The 15,006-nt window shown below is 40.2% G+C and overlaps 1 protein-coding gene across 1 annotated transcript; it reads right to left on the bottom strand.

Annotated features, from left to right (window-relative positions):
• Positions 1-814: 814 nt before the first annotated feature.
• On the bottom strand, positions 815-3,194 carry LOC105008970 (ferritin, middle subunit). The gene is made up of 4 exons (XM_010868349.5): positions 2,895-3,194; positions 2,466-2,612; positions 2,102-2,227; positions 815-1,168 (listed from the first exon to the last, which is right to left on the bottom strand). Exons 1-4 carry the CDS (start codon positions 2,994-2,996, stop codon positions 1,013-1,015), a joined length of 531 nt encoding a protein of 176 aa, XP_010866651.3. The 5' UTR covers positions 2,997-3,194; the 3' UTR covers positions 815-1,012.
• Between the last annotated feature and the right edge of the window lie 11,812 nt (positions 3,195-15,006).

Raw genomic sequence — 15,006 nt, forward strand, 5'->3', positions numbered from 1 at the left:
TTGAGAAGAAAAAGTCTAAGCCTTAAGTGCCCAGTTTAGGAAAAAATATGAAAGGAGAAACGAGTAAAAGATAAAAGTATACAGCTATGTCATCTCATTATTAATATAATATTATGCATGTAGTGAAATAGGCTAGTATAACACTGTTTGTTAGTTAATGTTGTTTGCTATGTAATTATACATAGGGTGACTATATTACATTTTCTGTCCAACAAGCTTACATACCATTGGATGCAGTTTCACACAGTTTCATCATGATAATGTGTGTAGCCTACAGCAAAACCATTACAACCTATCTAGCAACTTTATTGATTTGGTTAACTTTCATTGAGGTGACAGCATAGCGGTTTTCTGTGATTGTGTTGCCTAGGTCCTGAGCTCAGTGAGGGAAATTCCAATGCTGTAGGCTAACTTAGAGGACGTCTATATTATGCTCAGTATTCAGGATTCAAATCAGTATACAGGATACAAACCACACGTTTTTTATGAGACCAGGGCACCTCTCTGTGGTTTTTAGCTAAGATGTCCCTTATCAACATTTCCAGTTGCAATGATCTTCATTCACTGTAAAGGGCCAATATCCATCCATCCATCATCTTCTGCTTATCCGGGGCCGGGTCGCGGGGGCAGCAGTCTAAGCAGGGATGCCCAGACTTCCCTCTCCCCAGACACTTCCTCCAGGGCCAATAGTTTTGTCAAAATGGATTATTTTTGAAGAAAATATAGAATGCACACAGACGATAGATGCCTATAGACTTATTGTAATGTTTGCATGAGGGAGCATTTGCATTAAAATACAACAGCAGACAATTAATCCAGCTCAGAATGTTTTATTCATCAGTTACACTGAATGTATTGGGATGCTCCAACAGCAAAGCTTTTGAGTACACTTCTACAACATCAGCAACTACAACTATGTTTATTTTACCAGACACTTTGCCTCTTAATAGAAAAGCCAGCCGGGAAGATCTGAGAAACAGTTGCATGCTGTGGTCTGTGGTGGGGTTGTAGTTTAACTCTTGCTCCCCAGGGTATGCTTGTCAAACAGGTACTCTGCCATCTTGTTGTTGGCGGCATCCATCTTGTTGAGGTTGGTGATGTAGTCGCCCAGCTTCTTAATGGCCTCTACCTGCTCATTGAGGTAGTGAGTCTCCAGGAAGTCACAGAGCTGAAGAGAGAAAGGTCAGAGGTCAGACAAGAGTCAATATAGTCTTCCATCAAATCCAAATCTAGGCTATGTGCCCCCCCATACTTTATATTGGCATGTTGCTGATAAAACTCAGACGGTGACTTCCACTCAGTGGCTATGGCTTTAATAAACCTTTCAACTTTAGACACACACCCAAAGTTGAAATGATGTATTTCCTGATCCACTTTTAATAAAACAATAATACAATTCAAATAACAAATTCCTTAAGATTTAGAGGAAATAAACCTCATTAATAAGTGAACGTTTGTTTCGTATGTGTGAAAATCAGACATAAACAAATTGAAATGTTATCATTTTGAATGCCTATCCATTCTTTGGTGTGAAATTGCCCAAACTAAAACAACAACATGGTGCCTTATGGGATTCCATTTCTCCCCACAAAGGGGGTGCTTCAGAATGAAACCTTATATTTTCTGGTCGAAGCAGGGTGAGTTTGGGGAGTGGATGTAGATGCTTTGGGGTAACAATAAGCAGCCTGGATTTAAAAAGAACGAAACCAAAATGTCATCCAGTCGTTGTTGTTTGTTACGTCTCTTGTAAATCAAGTATGCCATAAAAGTTATGTTATGTCTTATTATTAATAAAAGCCAAAATAATGCATGTGGTCCAGATTTGATTGAATTTGGGAATTATGCCATTACAACACAAGTTAAAGTGTATTAAAATAATGCTCACTTAGAGCATAAACTGCATATTTTAGGAATAGTATTTTGATTGTAAATTAAGATGAATTCTATTGATAGAACACAGAATGTGTATGAAGTAGAATTGCATTGCATGTTTTATACATGCTCTGAAGTTTAAACTGTGACAAAATACATTGTACAACCTCCTGGAACAGTCCCGCGATATGGTGGTATGATGAATGACATGTATTCATACATTACTTACATGGGGGTCGACCTTGTCAGAGGAAATCTTGTGCAGGTCCAGCAGGGCCTGGTTCACAGTCTTCTCCAACTGCAGAGCACACTGCATGGCCTCCAGCCCACTGCCCCACTCATCACGATCAGGCTTCTACACAGGACAGATGGAACACAGGGGGGTTAGGGACCTACAGATAATCATATTCATAAATACTAACAATTAGCACAATGCAACATAAATCAGTAATCCAAATCATTGTATTCCATTGCGCTTCCAATAAACATTTTAAACCGTTGATAACAAAATCTACAACTAAAAAGTTCTACTTTTGTCCCTTGTATTTTAACAATTTATCATGCAAAGGTCAGTTTCAACACCAGCTGCTCACCTTGATGTCCTGCAGGAAAATGCGTCCTCCTCTCTTGTTCTGGAAGGAGAGCAGCTTGTCAGCGTGCTCACGCTCCTCATCGCTGTTCTCCTTGAAGAAGTGAGCGAAACCAGGCAGAGCCACGTCGTCACGGGAGAAATAGAAAGCCTGGGTGGAGAAAATAGTAGGGTTAGAAAAACATGGGATGAGATAAGAAAAACATGGGAAACATGACTCTCTTGTTGTGGTAACAAATTCAACTAAGCCCCTGGGGTCAATATGATTCTTGGTGACATTGCAAAATGAAATTAACCAATAAACGAGATCTGTCCTGGGATGGAGATTTCTCTGCTTTTTTTTAATGATTAGAAATACAGCAGGATTTTATAATACATACTACCAGGTAGTAGAGCAATATTCTCTTTTGGTAACCTACTAAAATGTCCTTACCATTGATGTGTAGGTGTAAGAGGCATACATCTCCATGTTGATCATCCGGTTGATGGCGGCTTCGCAGTCACGGTGGTAGTTCTGGCGGATCTGAGACTCCATTTTCTTTTTTTATATTAAAATAAATCTTACAAAAATAAAGTTTCTTAGACTTTTCTGCTATCAGAGTTCAAGTAAAGTGGGACGAAGATGAAAGAGTTCCGTTCAATCACTGTTGAAGCAAGAACTTCTTTATGCGTCTTCCCAGTGTAATGAACTGGAAGAGTCTTTGCTCGCTCCATTTATTGTTCCAAAACCATTGCGTCATTGAAATCCAGTCAGGCAAGTGTAATCTTTCTCACAAGCTGCACCCTTGCACGTTTTGATTTCAGCAGGAAATGGGCGGATCATTTGAAGGCAGTCAAATGATCTCTGTCATACCCATTACCTGAGGTTAACAATACAGTATCACGAACATCTTCAACACAATTCAATTGTAGAAGTTCAAAGGTCTAGCTAGATAAGTTGTGGTTTCCGCTGTTGTGTTTATTAAGCTACAGTCAAGTAAAATGACTGTAGCTTAATAAAGAAGACTTTGATATTTGATATTGATCAAATATTTGATACACTGCCAATTTTGCAGGTTTTCCTATTACAAAGCATATAGAGGTCTGTAATTTTTATCATAGGTACACTTCAACTGTGAGAGAAGTAATAAAAAAAAAAATCCAGAAAATCACATAGTATGATTTTTAAATAATTTATTTGCATTTTATTGCATGACATACATATTTGATCACCTACCAACCAGCAGGAATTCCGACTCTCACAGACCTGTTAGTTTTTCTTTAAGAAGCCCTCCTGTTCTCCACTCATTACCTGTATTAACTGCACCTGTTTGAACTCGTTATCTGTATAAAAGCCACCTTTCCGCACACTCAATCAAACAGATGCCAACCTCTCTACAATGGCCAAGACCAGAGAGCTGTGTAAGGACATCAGGGATAAAATTGTAGACCTGCACAAGGCTGGGATGGGCTACAGAACAATAGGCAAGCAGCTTGGTGAGAAGGCAACAACTGTTGGCGTAATTATTAGAAAATGGAAGTTCAAGATGATGGTAAATCTCCCTCAATCTGTGGCTGCATGCAAGATCTCACCTCGTGGGGCATCAATGATCATGAGGAAGGTGAGGGATCAGCCCAGAACTACACGGCAGGAACTGGTCAATGACCTGAAGAGAGCTGGGACCACAGTCTCAGAGAAAACCATTAGTAACACACTACGCCATCATAGATTAAAATCCTGCAGCGCATGCTAGGTCCTCCTGCTCAAGTCAGCGCATGTCCAGGCCCGTCTGATGTATGACCATCTGGATGATCCAGAGGAGGAATGGGAGAAGGCCATGTGGTCTGATGAGACAAAAATAGAGCTTTTTGGTCTAATCTCCACTCGCCATGTTTGGAGGAAGTAGAAGGATGAGTACAACCCCAAAACACCATCCCAACTGTGAAGCATGGAGGTGGAAACATCATTATTTGGGGATGCTTTTCTGCAAAGGGGACAGGACGACTGCATTGCATTGAGGGGAGGATGGATGGGGCCATGTCTTGCAAGATCTTTGCCAACAACCTCCTTACCTCAGTAAGAGCATTGAAGATGGGTCGTGGCTAGGTCCAAAACACACAGCCAAGGCAACTAAGGAGTGGCTTCGTAAGAAGCATCTCAAGGTCCTGGACTGGCCTAGCCAGTCTCCAGACCTGAACCCAATAGAAAATCTTTGGCGCTGAAAGTCTGTATTGCCCAGCGACAGCCCCGAAACCTGAAGGATTTGGAGAAGGTCTGTATGGAGGAGTGGGCCAAAATCCCTGCTGCAGTGTGAGCAAAACTGGTCAAGAACTACAGGAAACGTATGATCTCTGTAATTGCAAACAAAGGTTTCTGTACCAAATATTAAGTTCTGCTTTTCTGAAAGTATCTAATACTTATGTCATGCAATAAAATACAGATTAATTACTTAAAAATCACAGTGTGATTTTGGGGATTTTTGTTTTAGATTCCGTCACTCACAGTTTAAGTGTACCTATGATAAAAATTACTGACTTCTACATGCTTTGTAAGTAGGAAAACCTGCAAAATCGGCAGTGTATCAAATATTGGTTCACTCCACTGTAGCCCTGGGTCTGTATTTTAGCCTAAACCTTTGCTCTTCTGTGGCTATCATACAGTTCTGTACATTTCTGTATCCTTTTTTTCAGATAGCCATCAAAAGAATGGGTTTCTAAATCTTTACATCAGGCAGCACATCTAAATCCCAGTGTTCAATCCACAACAGGAAGACAAATGACAATAAGAATGACGTTTGTCTAAAAATTTATTTTCCTCACCCTGATGCGCTTTAATTCAACATTTGAGTCAGGATTAGATGAGGACATGTGTTTTGGAGTTGAAACTATTTTCCATGGTGTCAGGTATGGAAAATAGTCTGAGCAATGTTATGTCAGGAACAGTCCCTATATGTTCTCAGTCTACTTGTCACAGGTTATGCCTTGTCCGCATTTCATCCTTGTCATTGTGACTCAGCATTCTTGAGTCTCAAGGAATCACCATGACAATGGTGGAAGGTGGCTCTGGGACTATGGAAACATGATAGGTTGTGGAAGAAAGGCCCTGGGGATGACATGTGAAGGGATATGTGGTTACTCAAAATATGTTTATGTAAAATCATCAACCCTGTGGACTAGATGTATTATGTAGCTAGTTGGCCATCATATCTGATAACATTTAGATTCTTTAAAGAACTATCTGTGAAAACTAAAAATCAGGTACAGAAGGCTACACATGAGAATGAGAAGAAGAAACACAAGAAATGGACAGAGTGGTGGAAATTAGTCCTTTTGTCTGATTCCTAGTTTGAGAGTTTTGGTCCCAACCGCCGTGTGAGATGCAGAGTGGGTGAACGGATTATGTCTGCATGTGTGGTTTCCAACCGTAAAGCATGGAGGAAGAGGTGTGATCGCTAGGTGTCCTTTGCTGGTGGCACTGTCTGTGATGTATGTACAAACCCAATTCCAAAAAAGTTGGGACACTGTACAAATTGTGAAAAAAAGGAATGGAATATTTTACAAATCTCATAAACTTATATTTTATTCACAATAGAATATAGATAACATATCGAATGTTGAAAGTGTGTAACGGTCCCAGCCTGAGGGACACTTCGCATCTCAAAATGGGACTCCTAAATATTAGATCTCTTGCTCCAAAGGCAGTTGCGGTAAATGAATTAATCTCTGATCATAAACTAGATGCTATTGGTTTATGTGAAACGTGGCTAAAGCCTAATGAATTCACTGCCTTAAATGAGGCCTCTCCTCCTGGCTATACTAGTGATCATATCCCTCGTGCATCCCGAAAAGGAGGGGGGGTCGCTAATATTTATGACAGTAAATATAAACTTACTCTCAAACATATCACAGAGTTTCATTCTTTCGAAGTTTTACTCATGAAAGTTAACCAGGCCGATAAATCATTTTACATAGCTACTATTTATAGGCCCCCCGGGCCATACACATTGTTCCTCAATGAGTTTCCAGAATTCTTGTCTAACCTTGTAGTCATGGCAGATAGTATTCTAATTTTTGGCGATTTCAATATCCATATGGAAAACCCCAATGATCCTCTTCAAAAAGCCTTTCAAGCCATAATCGACTCAATGGGTTTCATCCAACATGTCTCGGGTCCAACACATTGCCACAATCATACCTTAGATTTAGTCCTGTCACGAGAAATAGATATTGTAGATCTAATAATTTACCCCCAAAATCCTGGATTATCGGATCACTGTCTTATTACATTTACCGTTAAAACAAGAAATCCACTTGCCCCCCAAACAATGAGTTTCAAAAGCTGTACTATTAATTCTCGGATTACAAATAAATTCCTTGATATTCTTACTAGTTCGCTCATAAATGACAGAGTAAATAAATCTGTAAACGATCAAATCGAGGATCTAAACTCAATACTGCGAAATACATTAGACATAGTTGCACCACTAAAAACTAAAGAAATACGCAACAAGAAACTTGCTCCTTGGTACACCGACAATACTAGAGCACTTAAGCAAGCCTCCAGAAAATTGGAGCGAAAGTGGCGCTCCACCAAGTTGGAAGTATTTAGACTAGCCTGGATAGACAGTACAGTACAATACCGAAAATCACTCATGTCTGCTCGATCAGCTTATTTCTCCAACCTGATTGAGGCGAACAAAAACAATCCAAAATTTCTCTTTGATACAGTTGCAAAGTTAACAAAAAAGCAAAGCTTAGCAAGTGAAGTGGGTCTTCACTTTAGTTGTAATGAATACATGAACTACTTTGATGAAAAGATCGTCACCATTAGAAAACAAATAACTGAATCCTTAAATAGTTATGGTCCTAAAATCTCAGTTGTCCAAAAAATTTCCGGAACCTCCCTGATCAGGTGTCAATGGGGACACTTGAGTTTTTTGATACCGTATCGCTCGACACATTTACAAAATTTGTAATGAGTTCTAAACCCACAAACTCTCAGCTAGACCCGATTCCTACAAAATTACTTAAGGAGTTATTTCCTGTGCTAGGTCAGCCAATGCTGAACATAATAAATTGCTCCCTTTCCTCCGGATGCGTACAAAACTCACAAAAAATTGCAGAAATTAAGCCTCTTCTAAAAAAATCTAATCTAGATCCCGACATATTAAACAATTATAGGCCAATATCGAACCTCCTGTTCCTCTCAAAAATCTTAGAAAAATGTGTTTCCCTACAACTGAATGCCTTCCTAAAGACAAAAAACATTTATGAAATATTCCAGTCTGGTTTTAGATCCCATCATAGTACTGAGACTGCACTCGTGAAGGTAACAAATGACCTTCTAATGGCCTCAGACAAAGGTTCCGCATCCGTCCTGTTGCTTCTTGATCTTAGTGCTGCTTTTGACACCATTGATCACTCCCTTCTCTTAGAGAGACTGGAAACCAATATTGGGCTACATGGACATGTTCTAGCCTGGTTTAAATCTTATTTATCTGAAAGATATCAGTTCGTTAGTGTGGATGGCATAACCTCTGACAAGTCAAAGGTATGCTTTGGAGTTCCTCAAGGCTCGGTTCTGGGCCCATTACTTTTCTCACTATACATGCTCCCTCTGGGTGATGTAATCCGAAATCACAATATTAACTTTCACTGTTATGCTGATGACACACAGTTATATATTTCAATGAAGCATGGAGAAGCCCCTAAATTAGCTATTTTGGAAGCATGCGTTTCAGATATTAGGAAGTGGATGACAGAGAATTTCTTGCTCTTAAACTCAAATAAAACAGAAATGCTCCTTTTAGGACCCAAAAAACAAAGAGCGTTGTTAGCAGATCTCACTGTGAACCTCGACGGCTGCATGGTCGTATCCCAAAAAACTGTAAAAAACCTTGGCGTTACCCTTGACCCTGACCTCTCCTTTGATGAACATATAAAATATGTCTCAAGAGTTGCTTATTTTCATCTTCGAAACATCGCAAAAATTAGAAACTTTCTATCAAAAACTGATGCAGAAAAATTAATTCATGCTTTCGTTACTTCTAGATTAGATTACTGCAATGCTCTTCTCTCTGGTTATCCAGACAAATTAATAAATAAACTTCAATTAGTGCTGCACACAGCTGCTAGAATCCTAACTTGAACAAATAAATTTGAACACATTACTCCTGTCCTGGCATCCTTACATTGGCTGCCTGTTAGGGTTAGGGCTGATTTTAAGGTTTTACTCTTAACCTATAAATCAATACATGGACTTGCTCCTACTTACCTTGCTGAAATGATCCAGCCATACATACCTACACGTAACCTTAGATCGCAAGATGCAGGCCTTTTAATTGTACCTAGAATTTCTAAACAAACAGTTGGCGGCAGGGCCTTTTCTCAAAGAGCTCCACTCCTGTGGAATGATCTGCCAATTAAGGTTAGAAATGCAAACTCAGTGCAAACTTTCAAGTGTCTACTAAAAACTCTCTACAGCACGGTTTATAATTAGGTGTAGCCTGGCCCGGGGGCGTGAAGGTGACCAGTAGGCTTGATACTGTCCACCCTTGCTGTCTTGCCAGGTGGGCTCTCGTCGCCACTGGGATGCCCTCCCTCCAATGCCCTTCGGGGGAAGAGTCAATGGCTTGTTGTTGACTCTCTATTGCGCACTTGTGCAGTTGGGCTGTACGCTGCTAGCAATACTCGGCCCTTATTGGTGGGTGTCCCTTTGGTTGATGCCTGGCAATGTGGGTGGATTGATTTCCTGCCTGTTGGGCCCTGTCCGGGGCCTCCCCCGGGTAGGGCCACAGTGTCACCGGACCCCCCCGTCTCAGTTTCCAAGGTGTTACGCTGCTATATTATTGTGCTGGGGGACATGAGGGATGTACTACTAACTTTTCTCAGTTTCCTCCAATTTTAAATTTTAGAAGGAGATGAGGTCCTGGTCCACACCTGCGGATTACCTGGTTTGGGGGGACCATTGCTGTTCCTGTCCTTGTCCACCTGGTCATACTTCTGACCTAGTCTAAAATCGAATATACTCTGGATTTAGCCAAGAGAAATGTATTTATTATTCCAATTGGACTCTTAATATCTCACCCGGCACAGCCAGAAGAGGACTGGTCACCCCTCTGAGCCTGGGTCCTCTCTAGGTTTCTTCCTAAAATTCGACCTTCTTAGGGAGTTTTTCCTAGCCACTGAAATTCAACACTACTGTTGTTTGCTCCTTGGGGTTTAAGGCCGGGTGTCTCTGTAAAGCACTTTGTGACAACTGCTGTTGTTAAAAGCGCTTTATAAATAAATTTTGATTTTTGATTGATTGAATGTTGAAAGTGTGTAACGGTCCCAGCCTGAGGGGACCGTTCCACTTCGTGTTTTCTGTTTATCCTTGACTTGTCTTGTCCTTGTATGGTTTTTCCTGTTCTTGTTTCAGTTAATCGGTCTATTCCTTTCACCTGTGTTTAGCCCCCACCTGTTTCTGTTCTCCTCGTTAGTCTGTGTATTTAGTTTAGCCATTTTCTCCATGTTCCTGTTGGTCATTGTGCTTGTGTGTGTGTCTCATGTTTTCTGTACTCCTGAAATGCTGAGTATTTTGTAGTGCCCGGCACTCTGTTTTGCTTTCTTTGCGTTTGTTTTCATAAAAAGAGAAACGCCTCAATTCTGAGCCTGCCTCCATCTCCCTCTATGAAACATGACAAAGTGAGACATTTTGTAATGTCATGCCAAATATTGGCTCATTTTGGATTTCCTGAGAGCTACACATTACAAAAAAGTTGGGACAGGTAGCAATAAGAGGCCGGAAAAGTTAAATGTACAGATAAGGAACAGCTGGAGGACCAATTTGCAACTTATGTCAATTGGCAACATGACTGGGTATAAAAAGAGTTTCTCAGAGTGGTAGTTTCTCTCAGAAGTCAAGATGGGCACCAATTCCCCCAATGCTGCGGCGAAAAATAGTGGAGCAATATCAGAAAGGAGTTTCTCAGAGAAAAATTGCAAAGAGTTTGAAGTTATCATCGTCTACAGTGCATAATATCATCCAAAGACTCAGAGAATCTGGGACAATCTCTGTGCGTAAGGATCAAGGCCGGAAAACCATACTGGATGCCCGTGATCTTCGGGCCCTCAGACGGCACTGCATCACATACAGGAATGATACTGTAATGGAAATCACAACATGGGCTCAGGAATACTTCCAGAAAACATTGTCGGTGAACACAATCCACCTTGCCATTCGCCGCTGCCGGCTAAAACTCTATAGGTCAAAAAAGAAGCCGTATTTAAACAGGATCCAGAAGCACAGGCGTTTTCTCTGGGCCAAGGATCATTTAAAATGGACTGTGGCAAAGTGGAAAAGTGTTCTGTGATCAGACAAATCAAAATTTGAAGTTCATTTTGGAAAACTGGGATGCCATGTTGTCTCTTTCAGGGAAGACCTTGCATTTTCCAACATGACAATGCCAGACCACATACTGCATCAATTACAATGTCTTGGCTGCATAGAAGAAGGATCCGGGTACTGAAATGGCCAGCCTGCAGTCCAGATCTTTCACCCATAGAAAACATTTGGCGCATCATAAAGAGGAAGATGCGACAAAGAAGACCTAAGACAGTTGAGCAACTAGAAGCATGTATTAGACAAGAATAGGACAACATTCCTATTCATAAACTTGAGCAACTTGTCTCCTCAGTCACCAGACGTTTGCAGTTTGTTATTAAAAAAAAGAGGGGATGCCACACAGTGGTAAACATGGCTTTGTCCCAACTTTTTTGAGAGGTGTTGATGCCATGACATTTTTCCCTTAAAGTGATACATTTTCTCAGTTTAAACATTTGATATGTCATCTGTATTCTATTGTGAATAAAATATAAGTTTGAGATTTGTAAATTATTCCATTCCTTTTTTACTCACAATTTGTAAAATGTCCCAACTTTTTTGGAATCGGGTTTGTGGAATTCAAAGCTCACACAACCAGCATGGCTACCACAGCATTCTGCAGTGATACACCATCCCATCTGTTTTGCGCTTAGTGGGACTATCATTTAGTCTTTCGACAGGGCAATAACCCAAAACATCCCTCCAGGCTTTGTAAAAGCTTTTTGTCCAAGAAAGTGAGTTATGGTGCTGCATCAGATGACTTGCCCTCCACAATCAACTGACCTTAAACCAATTAAGATGGTTTGGGATGAGTTGGATCACAGAATGAAGGAAAGGCAGGTGACTACCCTCATGAAGCTAGTTGAGAGAATGCCAAGAGTGTGCAAATGTCTGTCTTCAAAGCAATGGGTGGCAACTTTAAAGAATCCAAAATATGAGTTTATTTTGATCTGTTAAACACTTCATTATTTACTAAATTATTCCATATGTGTTGTTTTATAGTTTTGATGACTTCATTATTGTCTGTCATTATTTGACAATGTGTATACTAGTAAAACTAAAGAAATACCTGAGTGGTAGAAGAATCTATCAGTAATACAATTATAGGAGCATTGAATGATTTGGTCCTATTCAGGTCAAGGTCTCTTTTGGTTGGCAGCCCTGTATCATACAGTTTTGCAACAAACATAAAGATAGATCAGTATTTTGTTGGTCTAATTTATTCCTCCAAAGCAATTACAATATTTTTCCCTATAGAAATGAGGCCAATAACATATTGGTCTATGTTTCATTGTTCATGGTTGCCCATCTTCATTTTCCCATTGTGCATTAGGTTGATCATACACTCTGAATTCCGGTTAGAAACATAGGCTATTGATGATAGCTCATCATCTAAACATGCTAAAATATTGTCCTAACATTATAATGTACTTTTATCATTTTCACCCAGCACCCCCAGAAGAGAATTGTCCACCCCTTCGAGTCCGGCTCCTCTCTAGGCTTCTCCTACCCACTATGGGGTTTTTCCTTGCAGATGCATCAGTTTCTTGTTGTTGTTAGCTCTTTGATATTTTTGTCTGGTTATGTGTATAAGCAGTATGTGACAACGGCTGATGTAAAAAGGGCTTTATAAAATACATTTTATTTACTGGTTTATTTTATATGCCCAATGCACCACAGAAAAGGAGTATATTAGGCACCGGCCAACTAACCTCTTTCTATATTGGAACGGCTGTTGAATGACTAAAATGTCACAATGTTAGTGTCAGGAATTTTGTAGCAATATCTAAAGGCATGAAGTTAGAGCCGACACTCCTCCATGACCTGTATCAGGGCATCAATAAGCTCCTGGACAGTCTGTAGTGCTATTTGGTGGTGTTGGATGCACTGATACATAACATCCCAGAGGTTTGGATTCGGGTATTGGGAATGTGAGAGCCAGTCAATGGCATCAATGCCTTCATCATTCAGGAACTGCCCACACACTCTGGCCACATGATATTGGGCATTGTCCTGCACCAGGAGGAACCCAGGACCCACTGCACCAGCGTAAGGTCTGACGATGGGTCTGAGGATTTCATCCCGGTACCTAACAGCAGTCTGGGTACCGTTGGCTAGCATGTGGAAGTCTGTGTGAACCTCCAAGGATATGCCTTCCCAGACCATCACTGACCCACTGCCAAACAAGGTCATGTGACGGATGGTTGATATTTGAGAGAGGACACTACTTTTAACCAGTGCAAATTTATGCCAGTTAGCCTGTAGAAAAATCAATAGGAGATTTTGGAAAGAGATGAGATCCTTTTCTTTTCAAATGAATAGGCTACAAAAATGGCACGTCTTTGCGGGTCTCTCACAGGGGTTCTGATGGGGAGTCATTTCAAAGCCATGCATAGGTCCAAACCAAGAGGGGGTTTGGGAAAATTAGATCGCTTATATTACAAGTCTTATCTCATACACTGGCACTGAAATTAACCCATTTCAATGCCTGGAAACCTGGGAGGTTGATTTGAGATTCAGACAATGCTTTTGATTTTCTCATTGATCACATAGCGTAGTGGTAAGCAATTGAACTGTTACTGTACAGTATGGACGACCATCTACAGTAATCTTTGTACAAAAGAACACTTTAGTTCCGTCAATGTAGTACGTTTTGTCATATGTTATTTGAGATTCTGCCAATGCTTTGACTTTCAATATTTTGACCCTGGTTTGATTCCCCTCTCAGACGTTCCAATTTTTGTCTCTCAGAAATATTCATCCACTCAGTTCTTTTCAGCCATCACACAACAATATACATCCACTCTGTAATACCATGAATCTCATATATTTAAAAAAAAAATTGTATTATGTGATACAATTATATTTGTATTGTTTTCTAAAGAAATAAAACAGCCATGGAGTGATTGGAGTCATTGTTTTTGTTATAGGTACTGTAATGTAATGTATAGCCTTTAGCTAGCCATCTACAATAATGTTTGTACAAGATTATACTTTAGTTCTGTTAATAAACATTCTGTTGTCCATATTATTTCAGCAAAAATGTAATGGCTGAGTTGCATTCCTGTTGTTTAAATAGTATAATAGTTAAAGACACAGTCTGCCACTTAGAAAACCACGTATTGAAACCAGCCAGGGAGAACAATATTCATCCCTTCCGATCATGGCCTGGCTTAACTAGGCTTGCCTGGTTCATTTTTTATATAAATGTATTTATTGAGACATTTATTTATTTATTTCTAATTGTGGCAGGTTTTGTCCTCCAAATCAGTTATCTTGTCATGTTAGCACTGTTTAGTCAGGAAAAGTCCTTCTACGGTACAGAATGTTACCAGCCCATTTCAAAATGTTCACCTTTTGTTACCTTACAGAATGGGCAAATATTTCACATATTGTAGATGTGCAAAGTTAGTCGAGTCATATTCAAAGAGACTGTCAGTAATTCAACAGAATAACAACAAAGAAATCCAGGAAAACCCATGTCAAACATTTTCTAAATTAATTTGCATTTTAATGAGTGAAATATGTATTTGATCCCCTTTCAATCAGTAAGATTTCTGGCTCCCAGGTGTCTTTTATACAGGTAACGAGCTGAGATTAGGAGCACACTCTTAAAGGGAGTGCTCCTAATCTCAGCTGGTTACCTGTATAAACAACACCTGTCCACAAAAGCAATCCAAACTCTCCTCCATGGCCAAGACCAAAGAGCTGTCCAAGGATGTCAGGGACAAGATTGTAGACCTACACATGGCTGGAACGGGCTACAAAACCATCGCCAAGCAGCTTGGTGAGAAAGTGACAACAGTTGGTGCGATTATTCGCGAATGGAAGAAACAAAAAAGAACTGTCAATCTCCCTCAATCTGGGGCTCCATGCAAGATCTCACCTTGTGGAGTTGCAATGATCATGAGAACGGTGAGGAATCAGCCCAGAACTACACAGGAGGATCTTGTCAATGGTCTCAAGGCAGCTGGTACCATAGTCACCAAGAAAAACAAGTGGTAACACATTTTGCCGTGAAAGACTGAAATCCTGCAGCTGAAACCCTCCTGAGATGTGTGCAAACCTGGTGGCCAACTACAAGAAACGTCTGACCTCTGTGATTGCCAAAAAGTACTAAGTCATGTTTTGCAGTGGGGTTGAATACTTATTTCACTCATTAAAATGCAAATCAATTTATAAAAATGTTTACATGCATTTT

This window comes from Esox lucius, chromosome 11 (assembly GCF_011004845.1).
Source record: "Esox lucius isolate fEsoLuc1 chromosome 11, fEsoLuc1.pri, whole genome shotgun sequence".
Classification (NCBI taxonomy): domain Eukaryota; kingdom Metazoa; phylum Chordata; class Actinopteri; order Esociformes; family Esocidae; genus Esox; species Esox lucius.

Bases quoted from the DNA above. Each gene is read 5' to 3' on its own strand.
- LOC105008970 (XM_010868349.5), bottom strand. From the start codon at position 2,996: ATGGAGTCTCAGATCCGCCAGAACTACCACCGTGACTGCGAAGCCGCC. The intron at 2,613-2,894 runs GTAAGGACATTT...TTCTCCACCCAG, and splicing joins CTTACACCTACACATCAATG to GCTTTCTATTTCTCCCGTGA. The intron at 2,228-2,465 runs GTGAGCAGCTGG...TGTCCTGTGTAG, and splicing joins TTTTCCTGCAGGACATCAAG to AAGCCTGATCGTGATGAGTG.